Consider the following 18,673-nt stretch of genomic DNA (forward strand, 5'->3'; position numbering starts at 1 on the left):
ACAAGTTAAACAGAAAGAAAAGAACCTTGGGAACGCCACAGAAGCACTGCCTGGGAGAAGATTCAAATGTGGCTACAATAACTCGAAAGGATCTGTTCATTAGGAACTCTTTAGGAGAACCCACGGCCGAGCTCCGGATACTGTCAAAAGCCACAGTCTGCTCCAGCAAAAACAATGTGGTAGTAGTCTCGGAATCAGCTGATCATCCAAGACTCAAAGAATAGTGAACTAGATGTTGTGGCCTATGTGGAAGCCCATCTGCAATGCATGGATATTATTGCTGGCTACATGGCCAGAGAGCTGTAGAAACACTGATTTTTCTAAAAAAAGAATCGGATAGAGGTAATTGAGAGACTTGTCTGTAATGTGGTAGTACTTTTGGATCCAGGCCTAATTGTTTTTTAGTAATGGGTAAAATAATGTTGCCTGTTTGAATAATTCTGGGCCATGACCTTTTGTCACCAAGGAGTTTGCAATGGCATTGGCCCGATTTCAATCAACCAGGAAGTTGGGGAGAGGGTGTGGCTTAACGGCTAGGGCAGCCTAAACAGGTTCGAGTCTGGCGAGAGGCTCAAACATCCTATGATTCTGGGCAAATCACTTAAATATGCCCGTGCCTAAAATGGATTTGTGCGTCTGTAAGGCAACTGGTGCTCATGTAAAGCGCTCTGATACCTTTGGGTCGAGTTTGCGCTATGTAAAACTGCAACAACAACAAAAAGAATTGTTTATACAAACTGGCTGGCAGAGGAACTGCAGGAGAACCAGAAACTCTGCATTGTAGCAGCAGAAATAGGAACTCATCGTTTCTGAGAGGGTGAAAATTAGGAAAGCAGAGGATACTATAAGTACACTATCAATACAAGAGATCATAGTTTGAACTACCGCAGGCTTCAAAGAGGACTGAACATCTTCAATTTTATGGAAAATCTGTAGTTCAGGTGTCTGAAGGGCACCAGCGCTTAGAATGACATTTTGTAAATCTGTGAGATAATGTTTAGAATGTGAGCTCAAAAACTATACTGTTCTCTCTTCAAAGTGATTGGTCCAAACCACATGACTCATACACAATTATATTAAATGTCTGATTTCGATTGTATAACATATTATAAAAGAAGCCCCTTTGTGGGGAGGACTCATTCTTTCTCCTTTATTTTAGGAGGCAGCACCATGCTAGTCTGACCTCTGATTAATGACTTTGATTTATTAGATTTAAACTATAACTGGCTCTGTTTCATTATTTATTACATTTATTATGAGCTACCTGCTATTTTTATTTATATAAATGACTAATTGACTGACTTTAACTATTCAATTTGACTTTTGTAATGACATTAACCCTTCATCATTTTATTATACTGCTCTATCCCGTTTTCATTGTAAAGTCTAATGTGCTTTTCAGCTTGCATTGTAATTTGTTGACCAGATTTAGTTGAGGCGCAATAGAATCCATAGCGGGTTAACACCGCTCCTGGCCCGTCAAAGGCACTTTCATTTGGCATATAAGGAAAAAAATTCCTCGAAAAAGCGCAACAGGATTTTGTACAGCAGTCATCCTAAACTCAGGTATGTGAAGGGGATCTCAAGTTTGATAGCAACGTAGAAGGAGGCTTGGTGAAATAAAATATGTGCCTAGGAGTTAACAGTTTTTTAAAAGGGGGAAGGGAATATTTATCCCAGCCAGGTTTTCTGGTTTTACATTTTGCAATTTAGCCACCACTTGATAGATATCTCTTTCTCTGCTTTCTAAATACCAAAGCTTTTGGCACATTGTGAGTAGCAGACATGAGCCACTGGAAAGCTCAGACCGAGGTTTCATACATTCCAAAAAAACTGGATTCAGGAGGGAGACTCAGAATTTTATATTCCAAAATGGCTTTATTTCAGCAGTTTCCTGTCTAAAATTGTCTGTGTTTCAGCATAAGTCAGTCAGTGGGGAAAAGACAATACCTCAGTTTTTTATCTCCCTCTTTTCCATATCAAAATGTTGGAATCCATGACCTTTCCTACATATAGAAGAGAACATCGTGCTTGGAAAGAGTATGGAACCTTGCTCTCTCTTGCTCAAGCATTGCATGAGCGACTCGCCTACCTCGATATACACGCCCCCCAGTTACGCCCCTCTTGATGCTCTGAATATACTTGAAAAAATATGCATCCCTTACTGACAATCCTGCCACTACCTAAGAGCAGTCAGTCGTCCGCTGTGAGTCTACTCATCCACTGAATGTTGCTCAAATCTGACAGCTTCTTTGATTATCATCATGCTATGCATGGTACTTACATTTGCTTCCCTCTTTCCCTCATTATGTGGGTGGGACTCGCTTAGTCGCTCTTTTGAGCAAGCCTTGATCTAGTTTGTGGCTTCTCTCCAGGGCACTTTGTGCTTGTTTTATACGTCAGACCTGTCAACACTGTCGGCGGGTCTGCTCTTGCCCGCTGCTGATGCTCCCGGGATGTGCGCCTGTGGAAATGCCTCGCTCCCTCTTCCAGGTGACTGGGGATGCTGCGGGCGGGGAGGAAGGACATGATGGGGCAGGGAGGGAAGGGAGCATCTTATCTATCGGTCGCTCCCGGATTCGGGAAAGCATGTCCCTTATAATATCTGTTGCTTCTGCGCGGGGAGAAGAGCTTGCGTGGATCGGGTATCTGTGGTTCGACCTCCGTCTGCCCTCTGCTCCCGTTCGTGCTGCCTGGACCGGCGGCGCCCCCGCCCTCCCGTTCCGAGATCTCCGCTAAGCTGGCAGTGATGGATCATGTGTCCCTCTCTCGGTCCCTCACTGATCTGGCTGGTGCGCGTCTCTGTGGGCGGTCGGGGGGAACCCTGGTTATCTTCCAAGTCCCTTTGCCCCAGGGATAGGGACTCGGGGGCTGCCGGCGCGCACTGGGACGGCGGGGGCACATGGGGGACATGACCTGCCCCTCTGAGTGGTCTATTTTTATAGTATCATGGGAACCAAAGGTATCGCAGGTGTTGCTGTCTGCTGGGTATATGTGTCACATAACATAATATAGGTGTAATGAGCATTTTCGTTTTGGAATTGGGGAACTCCATAATTCGTTAGTGACTACAACTAACTAGCAAGCGCAGTGAGTTTTGAGCTGATTTAGTTGTGCTTCTTTGTAGATCTAAATATTTCGTCCTTTTCCTCTAATTACTGTAGAGGATCACTATTTACAAGCCGCTACTAGTCACTAACAAAATCGCTTTCGGAAACTCGCACTTACTATTAAATAGCCACGGCAGCACGCTACCGTTTCTGAAATTGTAAATTATTAGTTAAGCTTCCCTTGTCATTCTACACTTCTGTGGCAAAACCTGCGTTTTTACCAACCCAAGGCTATGGCTTATCGGAAAGTAGGATGAACCGCCCAACCCTACAAAAGACGCTGCAATGCAAATTACAGACAAACTAGTTGAGACACTCATTTCAGAAATAAAGCCGTGGCGTTGACCTGTGTGCATCCTTTCGAGTTGTAGCAGCAAAAAGAGATTGTCAATCTGTGAAAGGGTTTATTTTAGAAGTAACAATCCGTGATAAACTCATTTGAGTACCGACTGTGGCGGAAGGTGCGTAACAGCATGTACATCTCTGATATGTGTCAATGAGCACCAAAGGGGAGTGTTTTCCTTAACTCTTTCTCTCACATCAGTTGGAGAAGGGAGAAATGATTTTCTGATGTCTCTGTCCGTTAGCTGTTTTTCTCGTAGAAGTAGAACACCTGAATACGTGTGGGACCAATGTCCTTTGTTTTTATAGCTCTCGATAATTGCATTTTCCGTTTCTTTTTGTTCTTTGCGTGCACTAGAATTCCTCACCAATACTTCATGTATCAAACTGACTAGTATTGTAAACTTTCTTTCAAGTGTTCAAGTCTTATGGCCACTGTCAGGAAGGACTCAATTGGCCATTCGCCACACTGGCAATTGCCCGAAAGTTTGCAAGCTAGGAGGTTGCTTTCAGAGCAGAATGTGCTGTCACGACCCATCTATGCCCCATTGTCCAATTCTAGTCACAGCCTCCTAACCTGTGGGGCTGGTTTGAACATTTTTGCTTGACTATTGCTATCCAGCCCAGCCCTAACCACTGTTGAAGCAATATCTTGGTGAGGATTTATCAAGGCTCTGTGCTGTTGTAAAGTCTCAAAAAGTGGCACAAAGTTGTTCAAAGTCTTGACAAACTACTTCGTTTCCAACACAAAACATTTTTTCATTGGAAAGTTGCCTAATAGTAATGGAGATAGCTCTTTGCGCTACTTTGCGTTTGTTTCCTTCAAGGTGGCTTTCCATGAGTGGTACATGGGTGTTCCTATGCTGGTCCTATTATTTTTATGCAAAGCCCTATCTATTAACATCAGTAGACAGGGCTTTGTGGCCCAAAAAATCGAATGCCTCCCTGAGGCATACGTTAAATTGGACACATGTTTTAATTTCTCCTAACTATTAAAACTTTCCATGTGTGCTGTACTGTAGAGCCCCCATTCACTGTTTGAAAAGTTTAATGTGTTTCTAAGCGTAGTTTTTGTGTACTTGATGGGTACGTTTCTAGCAATAAACCTATGCTGTACATCGTGCAAGGGGGTTAGTGACGCTGAAACAGTGCCAGCGCCTGGGAATGAGAGCAGAAGTGGCACTGCCCTGCTTTCTCCCCTAGCACAGCACATTGCTGCATCTGTGGTTCTTGCACTGCATTGCACTATAAAATAGTGAACCTCCCCCATTACATCTTTCAAGAAGAAGTCTATTCAAGGTGCGATTGACCAGATTCTGAATTGGAGATAATTTATAATTAAATTTGGATCTGATCATCAAAATATACACCTAGGCAAATTGTCCATGAGGAAACTCCATTAGCTGTGATTGGGCAGTAGGGTCCTTACAATTACACTTGGGCAATAGCCAGTTCAGTAAAGAAGATACAGAGGATGGGCTGGTGACCCCTGACTGTGTGACTATCGTTTCAATATCTAAACATCTGGGAGCCTTGTATGTAGATTGAATAGTGCATTTACAGACAAATAAAAAAAAGACTAAATGCACTGCTTCTTTGATCAAAATGATTTTTTTGTTGATTAATCATTCTGAGAAAAATCCTGTTGATCAATTTCAGAGTGAATAATCTAGCATCTCTACTACTTTTCTTTTGTTAATTACTTTTTCATTAATCATTCTTTTTTTAATTCCGGTGAACTTTTTTTTCTTTTTCTTTATAATGTAAGATCACACCCCACAGCCTCCCTTTCCCTTAACTTAACCCTTTCTCTTTACTTTTGTTGTTACCCATCCCTTAAACTATTCCATAACCTCTCTCTAATTTCCACTTCTAGCCATTAATTTGTACTTTTATGGGGGAGACACCCTACCATCCATCCTTTGACTTACCTTTTACAGTTGATACTTAACTCTTACTTGCTATCTGCCATTTTTTTGCAGTCCCATCTCATGTCTTACGAATTATAACAAAAGTGAAAAGAATAGAGAGCCATGCCATCTTTTTACAAAATACCTTTCTAGTTTTCATAATCATACTATGCAGCCCTAATCTAATAATAATGCACCACTAGATTGTTAAAAAGGACTGTACATAAAGGGGGGTGGTCCCAGTGGAAACACAATATTACATAAATATCAACATCACCTGTTAAATCAAGTACAATCAACACTTATTCATGTCGAAAATATTTGATCAACTTGAACATATATTGTATCATGTTCAAAAGACAGCACATTTGTCAATAAAGTTGTGCATAGGTGCCCCAAAAGGGGAGGAGGAAGGGAATGGTGCAGCAATGTGCAAAAGTGAGGGTAAGTGAGAGAGGCAGGGCAGTAAACAGTATATACATCAAAAACATAAAAGGCCTGTCCAGCCTTAACCAAGGCTAAATAATTTACAAAACCAGAATGTCAGAGAAGACACGGTGAATCTATCACTGTCGTCTACATTTGGTAAACAAGACATAGAGCTGTTGACGTTTTGACCCAGGATTAGCGTAGGAAATTCTACTCCTTACAGAAGGGTCTTCATCAGGACAGTGGGGGGCACCCTTAGTCCACCAGGGCATGTGGTGGAAAGAACTGACAAAGAAGGGCCCGCAGGCTCCAGGGTCAGATTCTTGGTGAAAATTGTTAATGGATTCTGCTTATTTCATGAATTTTGTAGAAAGAGGCAATGAATCAGTCAAGGTGCTCCAAATATCTCCAGGCAGAATTCACATCCGTTCACTAGCTGAACAGCTTAGATATATGTAATATTATGTTTCCACTGGTACCACCCCCCTTTATGTACCGTATTTTACCCAGGTCCTAGTGACGGGTCAACCCCATTGTTTTGTAACTCTGATCAACTCACAGGTGGGCCTAAAATATTGAGGAGTGTCATGCCAGTAAGAGGAGGTGGGTTGTCTCTTAGATCCCCAAAATGTTACTGACCTATTATGGAGACGAAATTACAAAGAAGTCATTGATTGCTAGATGCCTAGGAGCATGCCTGTATATTGTATAGATTTAGGACCATTTACCTCATTCACAGAACACCAAGACCAATATATACGCTTCTTACGAGATTCAAAATTAAAGCTCATACATGTTTGTCATTCATGTACATTTTTCATAAAAATACATCAACTGAGTTTCCACATATGGACAGATTAGAATGGAAAATTAACTTTCTTGAAATGTCTATCATTTACCCACTTACATGTGGGAAAATGGGGAATAATGGTGCAGTTTTCCACATTTAAAGCATAAATATAATTGCACCGATAATTTCAATGCCGTAATTTGACACCTGGAATTAATGATACTTGAGTGGATAGATAATCCCAGAATGTAAAATTACCCCATATACCAAAGAGGAATGGGATAGTACCAGGAAAATCATGATTGCCAAAAGTCTTTTTCTGGGAGCCAGACTTGAGCTGGTGAATGTATGGTTGTAAGGGAAAAAATTGCACAAAAATATCGAGGCACATAAATACCTTAATATTGTCTCCTATACTTATAGTAGGAATGACAAAAATATAATTTTTAGAATATTGTGGAAAGAAATGCTGTCCAAAACAAGGTAAGAATATTATTTTTCAGCTAAATAAAGACTTCAAAATAGAATATTTGAAATATAATTATACTTAAATTATAACATGAAGCATATAACAACATTTATTAAATAATGTAACTAATATGAATATAAACACTAAAAACAAAAACAAACTCTAAAAACAATATAAATGAAAAAATACAAATTGTTGGAAAAATAAAAACATACAATAATAAATACCACTAAAAAGAAAATATGATACCAATCGTTAACAAACATTAAATAAAGTATGTACATTGCAAGGTCTTAATTTACAAATCCTACCCCGTCTTAACAGTAGAGTAGGAGTTGGACTTCGGAGGGTTTACACTTACTTTTCCTACTCCAGTCTAAGCAACACTAGGGAAAGTGTTGGACTCCGGAGGGGTTACATCTACTATTTCCACTCCAGTCTAAGCAGTAGGGAAATTGTTGGAATCTGGAGGGATCATAGTTACTATTTCTATTCTAGTTTAAGCACCACTAAAGAAAGTGCTGAAATCTGATGGGTGTTAGATTTACTATTCCCACTCAAATCTAAGCAATAATAAGCAAGGTTTGGGCTTGGGAGGAGTTAGATTTGGTATTCCCTCTCCAGTACAAGCAACAGTAGGGAAAATGTTGGACTTTGTCAGGACTACAAATACCATTCTGTTTCCTAATAATTTCATACAAAACATGTAAATATCTAATATCAGAAAAAAAAATAATAATATAAATAAAATGACATTATGGGGCAGATTCCGATCTCGGTCGGAAGTGCACCTAATCGGGTTCGGCATTAGCAGATCCATTACGGAGGCTGATTTTCCGTCCGAGTCGTACACGGGTCTGGGCGTCGAAGTACGATGCGAACAAGCGCGAAATCTCCGTCCGAATCGTTTCTGGGTCTGAACCACTCCGTACAACTCAGTCACAAGCAAACCGTGGCGCGCAATGGAGACGTTTCACAACCGAGCTCGTACGATGCTCGATGCGGACAGCCGGATCGAGTCGGAGCGTCCGGCTCGCAATAGCTCCCGGAGTTGGACTTCGGGGGTCCGCGTCGGACCCCCGTCACCCGCAGCTTTACGACTCGGACACAGGGGGAGACCCATGGGTCTCCCCAACACAGGCATGTACGATGCGGATGGCACCAACGCATACCCACTGTATGGGGCGCACTTGTCCGCGACGTACCCATTCAGTCAATGGGAGCCCATGTACACGTCGTACGACCGGCTCCCATTGACTTCTATGGGAGTCTGACCGAACCGAGTCCGACAGCATACGGCGGCATCATACTCGCTCGGTTGGACTGAAGGAGTCCGGATCGGTCGGGAAACACCCTGGATCCGAGTCGGTCGGATTGCTTTCCGACCGAGATCGGAATCGCCCCCTAAGTAGTGTAAAAATTTAAAAATACAAAATAAACAGAAACATTAAAAAAAATAGAATAACTTTGCTTCCCTTTCTACAAAAACAAACAGTAAACACCCCAAAAAAATAATTCCAGCAAAACCTATTTTACAAAGCAAAATAAACAAAAACAATTAGTTATAAAATACAGTGCATACAGTAAATACCTATTACACTTGGAAACATTATTAAAAAGTAATACATAATTTAAAAAAACAAATAATATATGTTCACCATTAGAAAAACTCAAAAAATGATCAAGCAGTCCATTAAATATTATTAAAAATGAATTACAATTATTATAACTTCAATAATATCCCTTGCTATTCCCTACTAAATCAACAACCCGCTACTAAAACATAGTTTACAAAAACATTAACATTTAAATATACTGTAAAAATGTATTAAACACAATTAAGAAATTTACATAATGAATTTTAAATTGCATAATTCACAATTAAAATTAATTATTTTCCTCCCATCCTATTCCCCTCCAGACTCAACAGCCTGCTGCTAAAAACAACATAATTAAAAAAAAACAATTTAAAGATACATTAAAAATTACATATTAAACTTAAATACATAAAACAACTGTTAAACAATAAAACAATTAACAACATTATTATTCAATACATATTTAATCTGCAATACAAAATTGACAATAAAATAAATTACTTATATTTTGATTTACTTCCCACCTTATTCACTTTCAAACCAAACAACCCGCTACATTATAAATTGCTAATTGAATAAAAAAAAAATTTGAACATTTAAAATAATAAACTATAATAAAAAAAAGGAACGATTATAACAAATATACTATCAATACTAATTCCTACAACTAATATTTTAACCAGTTTGTATTAAATCAATCGCAAAAGGCGCGCACAAGGCAAGCCCGTCTGCGCCCGTCCGCGCCCTTACAAGCCCCAAGCCTGGAAGTGCTGCCCAAATCAGATGTTCCACTCCTCTCCCGACACGGATAATTTACCCCCCCAAGGCGTTACTGGATTTTAGAACGGGAAAAGCCTCACAGTTCACTACCATGTCTAACTGCCCTAATACCTTTCCTCTTAATCTTGAAGGACCTGTGGCATGCAAGACTTGTTCCTTTCACTGCAAGCTAAACACTCTGGTCTGGCTAAAGGGGGTTGACCTGTTGGATTCAGGTCAATTCAGCCCAAAATTTATCCTTTGCAATGTTAGATCCCTAGCCAAGCACCCCATCGAAATCTGGGACATGATCAGCTCTCATTCCCCGGAATTGTGTTTTTTTGCAGAAAGCTGGCTAAATTCCTTGAATCGCCCCCAGATTAATCTAGCAATCCCTGATGGCTATAAATTCATCCACTTGGATAGACATGGGAAACAGGGGGGCGGGATCGCAATAGCCTTTAAAAATCACCTAAACGTCCAATGGACTGCCACACATAGTATGGCTAGCTTTGAACTAGGCTTTTTTAAGCTCACTAGATCACCATCTGACAGCTGGAACGGGGCCTTGATTTATCGCCCCCCTGGGCCCAGGACCCACTTTTCAAATTAACTAGTCGAGCTGATCGCCCTGCAAGCTCTAGCATCCAGCAATTTTATTTTGCTTGGGGACTTCAATTTCCACGGCGAAGATTTAGTGAACCCAGAGATGAGCAACCTCTTAAATAGCCTAAACCAAATCGGTCTCTCCCTACTTTCAACGGCCCCCATGCATAGGGCAGGCCACGCTCTAGACCTAATCTTCACCAATATTGGGCATTTATTCGGGTTTCCCCCCCCTCCCCTTAACATGGTCTGATCACTTCATGGTCCCCTTCTCTACTCGACGGCAGTATACCAATGTACTACCGGGAGCTGAAGCACATTCAATTCAATTACACAGACCTTGGAACAACTTATCCTTAGAAGCCTACGAGGCTGCCTACAACTCACAGCCACAGGCAGTTACATTGGCAGACTTAAATGTCTCGGGACGGCTGAAGAATTTTACCACCAGACTAACTTCGGTTTTTGATTCCCTAATACCCGCGAAAAAATTCCGTCCCTCCAAACAGCGATAATCAGCCCCCTGGTTTACAGGGGAGCTTAGCGCGGAGAAATCCAGGTGTAAAGTCTTGGAGAGACGCTGGAGAACCACTAAAACCCCTTTGGACAGACACACCTATAAACAATCCTTATCTAAATATCATCGAAACATAAAAATAGCAAGAAAATCTTTTATTGTAAAACAAATTGATCAAGCCACTAACTCTTCGAAAACCCTATTCAACATAGTCAAAGACTTTGTTTCCCCCCAAGCCTGTAGATTGCCTCAAATGGAGTCACAGGAACTCTGTAATTCCCTTGCGACCCACTTTCAGGATAAAATTAACTTGGTATATGCTAATTTCCCCTCCCCATTAGCCCAGACCACAACCTCCCTCACGAGTTCCGCAGTAACTAACCAAAGGACCCTTGGTAATCTCAAACAATTTGAACCCCTCTCTATAACGGAAGTCAATACTTTGCTATCCTCGGCTAAATCTGGTTCCCCTAGTGACACCTTGAATCCAACAATTTTTTAGACCCTTCGCAATCAGGTTTTCGTCCAGGATTCAGTACCGAAACTGCAATCCTGGCAGTGACCGACTCACTGAGGCAAGAAATGGACACCGGAGGATCAGCCATTCGGGTTCTCCTGGATCTCTCCGCAGCATTTGACACTATTGCCCACTCTAAGCTGTCGGAGAGATTGCGTTCCTGCGGCATTCAAGATCAAGCCCTAAAATGGTTACAGAATTTCCTGTCTGACAGAAACCAAACAATCATGCTGGGACCGTATCACTCAGACAAATGCTGTTTGGACAAAGGCGTTCCCCAGGGCTCATGTCTCAGCCCCACCTTGTTTAATCTGTACATGTCCCCTTTAGCTAAAATAGAAGAGTCATGCGGGTTTGAGATAATCTCATACGCGGACGACACCCAGCTTATTTTCAAAATTAACCCAAAAGCAACTTCAGAACATCTACGCTTCGCAGCTGGAATGCTTACCATTTCCAATTGGATGACCGAGAATTATCTCCAATTGAACCCAAGTAAAACAGAAATCCTGTTAATTGGGAAAGCTCCTCTTTCTTGGTCCCAGGAGTGGTGGCCGTGAGAGCTGGGTACCGCACCTGCTCCTAAACAAGGAGTGAAAAACTTGGGGTTTAAACTTGACCAGGCACTCTCTATGAAGGAACATGTAGCAGCAATTTCCAGCTCCTGCTAATTTAGCCTTCGGCTTCTACAGAAGATCCTCCCCTATCTGCCTATCAAGCACCGCAGAACGCTAGTCCAGGCCATGGTGATCTGTCGCCTCGATTACGGCAACGCTCTGCTGGCAGAACTTGGCCCGACGCTGCTAATGAAGCTACAGGTCATCCAAAATACCGCTGCGCGAATGATCCTAAATCCTACAGCAGGCTCTCCTTCAGCCCCGCTGTTTCAAGACCTTCATTGGCTCCCGATTGCGAAACGAGCACACTTTAAGACCTGTTGCCTTACTTATAAGGCCTTAAACGGTAAAGGTCCCAAATATCTGGCAAATAGACTCACTAAACAGACCACCACTCTCAACCTAAGGTCTAATTCTCTTGAGCTCTTGAAGACCCCCGAATCCGCCTCACTCGTTCTGGGGGGGAGGGCCTTCTCATATCTTGCGCCACGCTACTGGAACATGCTTCCTATTTCCATACGTACTTGCCCCTCCCATACTATCTTTAGGAAACAACTGAAAACCTTTTTGTTCTGATCACTTAGGGTTCTATTTCTGCTGTCGTGTCTTTCCTCTCATTCCCCCCCTCAGCAGACTACTAGGTATAGCGCCGAGATGCCCCAGGGTGAGTTGTGCGCTTTAGAAGTGTCCCTAACATAACATAACATAACATAACATAACATAACATAACATAACATAACAAAACAATATTTCTTACAACTATATTTAAGTTAATAATATTAAATAAAACAATATTATTTACCAAAAAATCCAATGTTCTTCACAAAATTATTCGGTGACACAATATTTTTCTGGTATCTTGATATTAAAAACTCAATATTTTGTGCAACCTCCTAATTTGTCCCTGGAAACACTTGGGATAATTACGGATGCAAAAGTTTTTAATGCAATATTGTAGCATTCTTGAGAACTCACTGTTTAGCAGGTAAGTAGAGTGACAGGCGAAATCAGTAATTCTGAGGTACTTGTAACAAGCACAGAGGGCCTTATTATGATGGTGGGCGGACTTGCATCTGCCCGACATTGTTTCGGTATTCGAACAGTCGGCGGTTCCGACCACCCGGTCACAGACTCACATTTCTCTATGGGCGCTTGTGCGGCTGACAGTTTCCACCTCCAGCACAAGCTGTCCTAGAGAATGGGGGTTTGTGTAAATCCCTGCATCGTGTGGCAGGCCCCTGTTGGTGCCGTAAATCCCTACACTGTGTGCAGGGATTTACAGGAGGGCCCCACAGGTGCCCCCTAACTGGAGGCCATGGAGGCATGGGCGCCTGCTAGGAGGCCCCAAAGTTGCTTTCTGACAGGTTTTTCATGTCGGAAAGCCTGACATGAAAAGCCTGTGGGAAACTGACATCGTAATCCCGATGGCAGAAACGCTCTCCTTAAAGGATTACTTACCGGTTCCGACTGGCCGACGGGCTCCTTGAGTCCGTTGGCAGCCAGCAAGAATGACTGGCCGGTTTGACTTTGACTGCCTACATTGTTCTTAGGCAGTCAGAAGTCAAACCTTGGATGTCAGTTGGAAAGCCCCCGACCTGCTGTCGGAGGCTTTCCGACCGACAACCAAATGTGGCCCAGAGTATATAACCTCCAACTAGATTGTTCAGTTGTGAACTTGGCACTTCAGATAAGTGTGGGAAAGGGACTGCAAATGTTTGTGAATACTCACAGTTATTAGTGTGTCTGTACATCTAATTTAGGGGCCAATTACGCTGGCGGTTGGACTTTTGTCCGTCCGCCATCGTTGCGGTAGTGGGACCATCCACCTGTATGGCGGCGGTCCCCCAAGTGCAATTATGATGCGACCATCACCGTGGCGGTCGCATTGTGCAGGTTTACCATTGCAGCGGGTGCTGCTGGCCCAGCACCCGCCGCAATAGTAAAAATGCATGTTTTCCATTTCCCTGTACTGCGTGGCAGGCACCACGCGGTGCCTGCCACTCAGTGCAGGGAAATGCAGCGGGGTACCAGTACAACAACACCTCCCCCAACACAAGAGGGCCCGCAATGGGCACCCAATCCCCGTCAGCCTTTCCATGGCGGTTCCACCGCCATGGAAAGGCTGGCTGACGCCCGTATCATAATACGGTGGACGGTGCCTGCTAAGCACCACCACCATTTTACCCTATCTGGACCGTCCGCCAGGCAATCAGTCCGATTGCCTGTGGTCGTTTCGTGGCGGATGGTCTTTGTGTCCAGCATGGTCGCAGTGTGGATTCGCCCGCCATCCTAATCTGGCAGGCGGTCAATCCACGTTTGATGGTGGACAGATCGCCACCGCACGGCTGGCGATGGCTGTACTTCTGCCATCATAATGGCCCCCTTAGTTTACATTTTCCTGACTGCCCTCCTGACAAATCTCTGGCATTGTCCCCTGCAGGCAAAACAGAATATAAGCATGTGTGTCATCTCCACATGCACACTGGGTTTGTGAATCACCTGACCTTCTGGTATTCCGCACTAAAATTAATTAGTAAAATGGCACCATCCTAGGTAAAGTGTGACTTATAGATTGTGTTTTTTCTTATGTGTAAATACTTTAACCCCCAAAATATTTTCTACCATAAGATAAAACGTGTAATGATTCTAAGAAGTGAAATTTTCTGGATATTTTTCTTCACCGTATGATGAAGAAAAATAGTATATTTTTATCAAGTGCTTACATATAAACTTTGTTTTCAATGACCTCAACAAATGCATTTTCTTTGGGACCTAGCCAAGACTAACCATCTGCTTTTTTCAATATCTTCTGGGGTGGCATTTTTACTTTTATTTTAATTTTATAGTTATCTTTTTGCTTATCTTACTTAAACCACCTGTTACATATTAAATTGACATCACAACACATATCGGTTTCGTTGGATAACGTAAGGCTTCTTTTAATATTTCCTACAATGCCACCAGTTTCATTTATTGACATCTTTTGTTCTCGTCAAGATCAATTTAACAACACCGCTATTCATACCATGGCATTTTGTTTGTGCTGCTTGCGTTTTTTGTAGATTATCCCCTAACCAGGACCTCAATATTGAGTCTATAAAGTCTATACCCATTCCCTCATTATTTCTTTCTTTGCAGTCTACTTTCTCGTTTTTAATATAAGGAACCTTACTTCTCTGTGTCACCTTGTATTTTTGGGCGCTTCATCGCGACTCATATAATATGATTAGGGGTATTTATAGGTGCAACTATATGGCTGCATAATTTTCCACATAATTATCGATTGCTGTATTTGCAACTTAATCCATCTTCTTCTGTATAATTTGCAGATTCTAACAAAAATTGTGTTTCTAAATCAAACAGATCAGACGTTACTAAAAATACTACCACACATTTTGCTGCGCAGTGGCAGGCCTGGGAAAGAGCAATGACAGATCACTTTTTCCTTTTCTGATTGTGTTAAATGTGTTAAATTGATTCTATGAGGTGCAGCCTCTGCAGTGACAGTATTAACATTGAAGAACTTACAAAATAGCGAAGTAATACTACACAAAAAAGTTGCTGCATTAAACCGCATAATGTATCTTGCTTCATAATTTTGTTAACCTGCTGCATAATTTGTTCCTCCTCTGCCACATAATTCCAGTGTCCCTGAATATGATGTGTGAAAGGTGCCTGCATATTAAAATAGTTCTGATAGTCATAATCTGTTGTTGATGTTCTTTTATTGTCTACGTGATCGTAAAACATCTGCATCTTTTAGTTGTTTCAAAAGGAAATCTAACACTATCACATGGTCAATGAAATAACGTATAACATCTTAATATGGCCCCTAAAACTATGCACCATACTGGACCAAATAATAGGTCAGCCATGGGCAAATTCTGCGACATGTAAAAGATTATAATGCGGCATGTTACATGAGTAAAGGCAACTATATAGCACTATACAGCTGGGGTGTCAAATATAGGCCCTGGAGTTCTAGATTTTCAGGACAACCCTATAGGCCAGATTTAAATATAACGAAATAAAAAAGTAACTAAAATAAGTAATGGTTAACCTCAGTGGCGTAGCAGGGATGCCAAGGGACCTAATGCAAGTAAGCAGACTGGGCCTTCTTGTCCCCTAGTGTGGGACTGAAATATTTGTCCCCTAGTTTGGGACTGAAATACAGCCATTTTAGGGACCCTTCAGAACATTAGACCCAGGTGCTGTTGCACCTGCTGCACTATTGATAGCTACGCCACTGCTTAACCTGATAATCTGACATAGATCTAACCTTCCGTACCTACATTGGACACTCCACATATATACATATTATGATATCGCTGTAAAAATTAAATCAAGCTGTACTCTTACAGCAAGTAGCCATCAAGATAGTCACCACATTTGCAGACTTCTTGGGATGAAAGTTGCACTTTTTTTATTCTTCAAACTTTGGCTTTATTGTAAAACTTGCTCCTCTTCCCATATTGTAGGGTTGTTAGAATCAACACTTTCCAACAAGAGAAATACTTCTTCACCAGGATTTCAGTTAAATAGTTTTTGTAGGTGCCTCACTGAGAGACTATTTAACATTAAAGGCATCACACCTTAAAGCAAATAGCAAAGGTTTATGGGAATCTAAATTGCGACTGGTCCTTACAAAACTGTTGCTCATAGAACAATGCAAGATGAATTGAGTTCTAGAGTTAAACAAAACAGGTCGCATGTGCTCCTGAGTATGTCATAATATATGCAAAGGTGCCAAACGCCCAATTTACAAACTGAATGTAACTGCATCATATGTTCGTGGAGGTACTTACATGTTTGTGTACGTTATACATGTGCATATAGGAATGCAAAAATTGGCGGTATCTGGGGCATTATCAGTAAAGTGGCCATGGATATGCAATGTGAGAGTATTAACAGCACAATACACACAGGCATTAAGAAATCTTACTATTTTTCTTAACCATGAGCCTGTGTGCTGGTGTGCGATGCACATAGGATCAATATGAGCGTTAAATAAGAGATAAGTATTTAATGTGTGCAAATACCAACGCATACATTTATTTATACTCTGCTGGGCAATGCACAAGCAATAGTAAGCAAATTGTATACATTGGTGTAAATTCACAGTGGTATTGTGTACACATATAAATCCCTGCAAAGAGGACCATAGTGTTATTATTTTCTGCTGAAGACAAAATACAAAGTACTGAGCCAGAAGCTTCTGTAAAATTATTGGAACCGCCTAGTTTAGAAGTCTTATATCTTCAAAGACTACAGCAACCACCAGGAGGAAGACGGTCACCCTTATTATACCCTTCAGCTAAAACCAAATACGTTTTACACAGATTATGCCACAGACCGTGAATCTTTTTATCAAATTCAGCAAGTCCTTTACTAAACAGATTTGTTTGGAAGGTCGACTGAAGCAATACCCACGTTTGTGTCGCAAGTTGTGGCTACCGGACTAGAATCAGGGCTTCTTGGAGGTAGACTGAAAATTGGTCCCATTCAGCACCAGCAGTTCTTTTTTTAGTGACACCCATTTCAGCTGTCTGACGCTGAGACAGAGGCTTTTCGACTTCTCATCTGTTGAGACAGTAGCCAAGTTGTATAAAGTGCAACACAGCAGATCATACAAATCCTTCAGTGCCTTTTGCGGATACAGATAACAACAGCAGCAGCATCCATTCTGTGTAATCCCACCAGATACTAAACCATAAGCCACTTCCCAGTTCCCATCCACCTCTTTTACTGCTCGTTCTATTGATACAACATCTTGGTTTATCTCTCCCTGGTCACAAATTTGCAGCTCATGCAATCTTAGCAGTGACCTCTTACCTGCATGAAAGTCAACTCATTTCATTAATGTGTTGGTTGCAATAGTCTCTGTGCAGCCTGCTGTTTAAAGTAACATTTACCGGAGCCAGATTCAGTCTTTTATCCCCCAGTGTTTGGGCTGCAAGCAACACTTTTGTTGGTTCATTTTAACACCTATTGGTTAATATGACTCTGTGTATATCTACAGGACAGTGGCAGAAAGTCTTGTATAAAAGATGAGTATATTATTAGGCATTTGCCTTCTGTTCATGGGTGACTGGAAAAGCCAATAGAGCTGGTGGGGCAAAGAATGAAGAGCTGGCTGCAGGAAGAGAGATTTACCCTTCATTGTTTGCTAGCTGACAGGTTCTGGGCTGCAGAAGCTTTGCTTCCGCATCCAGGAGAGTGGAAGGTGATACTCAAACTAAATGCCTCTGACTTGAGAGCCCTCTTTATTGCTTTGTGCATGTGTGCTTTGGGAGCAAAGTCCCATGTGCCCTTTGCTTGCAGAAGGGGGTGGTCCTGTGTGACTAAAGGCATTTGAAATTTGGCTTAAAAATCTTTCCCTACATCTTTGACATAATTTGTTGAACAGGATCATAGTGATACCTGACTCACAGAATGTGCAAGTTAGGGGCAAGGGAAGGCTGTTCACCAGGCTGCACTGTAGAGGGTTTAATCAGCCTTGACCAAGTGTATTGTATTTAGATGCAGTACCAGGCGATCTAAGTGGTTGGACCTTCGACAGTGTTCCATCTTTTAAGCATTAGTTAACCGTCCTGCTTTACTTCTCAAGCACACATTTGCATAGTCAAATTCTCTCACTAGTTAATCGGTTTTGAAATTATTCCTTAGGCTCCTTTGAACAGAACAGGGGACTTTAAAGATGCAATTGTGGGCCGTGATTGAGTAATTGATTTCAGCAACCAAAGTTGTGTCTTTTATAAACATGAATTTAGTGGGCTGAAACGCACACACACTCAGGGAAACAGCTGTCTCATACAGTTCCTTTAAAACTTTAGGTAGACCACAGCTCCAAATAGTTGTACATCCTATGGCTATGGAGGAATTCGAAACCAAAAAAGCTTAGAAGTATGATGTAGCCTTCAGGTCAGGAATATACAAAATTACACCTGATTGCACTACCTGATTCTATTGGGCATGACTCTTTTCAGCTGTGAATTGTACTAGTGCCCTT

General features: G+C 41.7%; 1 protein-coding gene across 2 annotated transcripts in view; it reads left to right on the top strand.

The window, feature by feature from the left end:
• The first annotated feature begins 2,389 nt into the window (after nt 1-2,389).
• Nucleotides 2,390-18,673, top strand: part of CACNA1D (calcium voltage-gated channel subunit alpha1 D) — a 1,031,608-nt gene continuing 1,015,324 nt past the window's right edge. For both annotated transcript variants that reach the window (XM_085624624.1, XM_085624625.1), the window contains exon 1: nt 2,390-2,493. In XM_085624624.1, the coding sequence (XP_085480750.1) occupies nt 2,457-2,493 (37 nt within the window). In that variant the 5' untranslated portion in view covers nt 2,390-2,456. The remainder of the gene's footprint in view (nt 2,494-18,673) is intronic.

The sequence above is a fragment of the Triturus cristatus genome, chromosome 9 (assembly GCF_964204655.1).
Source record: "Triturus cristatus chromosome 9, aTriCri1.1, whole genome shotgun sequence".
Taxonomy (NCBI): domain Eukaryota; kingdom Metazoa; phylum Chordata; class Amphibia; order Caudata; family Salamandridae; genus Triturus; species Triturus cristatus.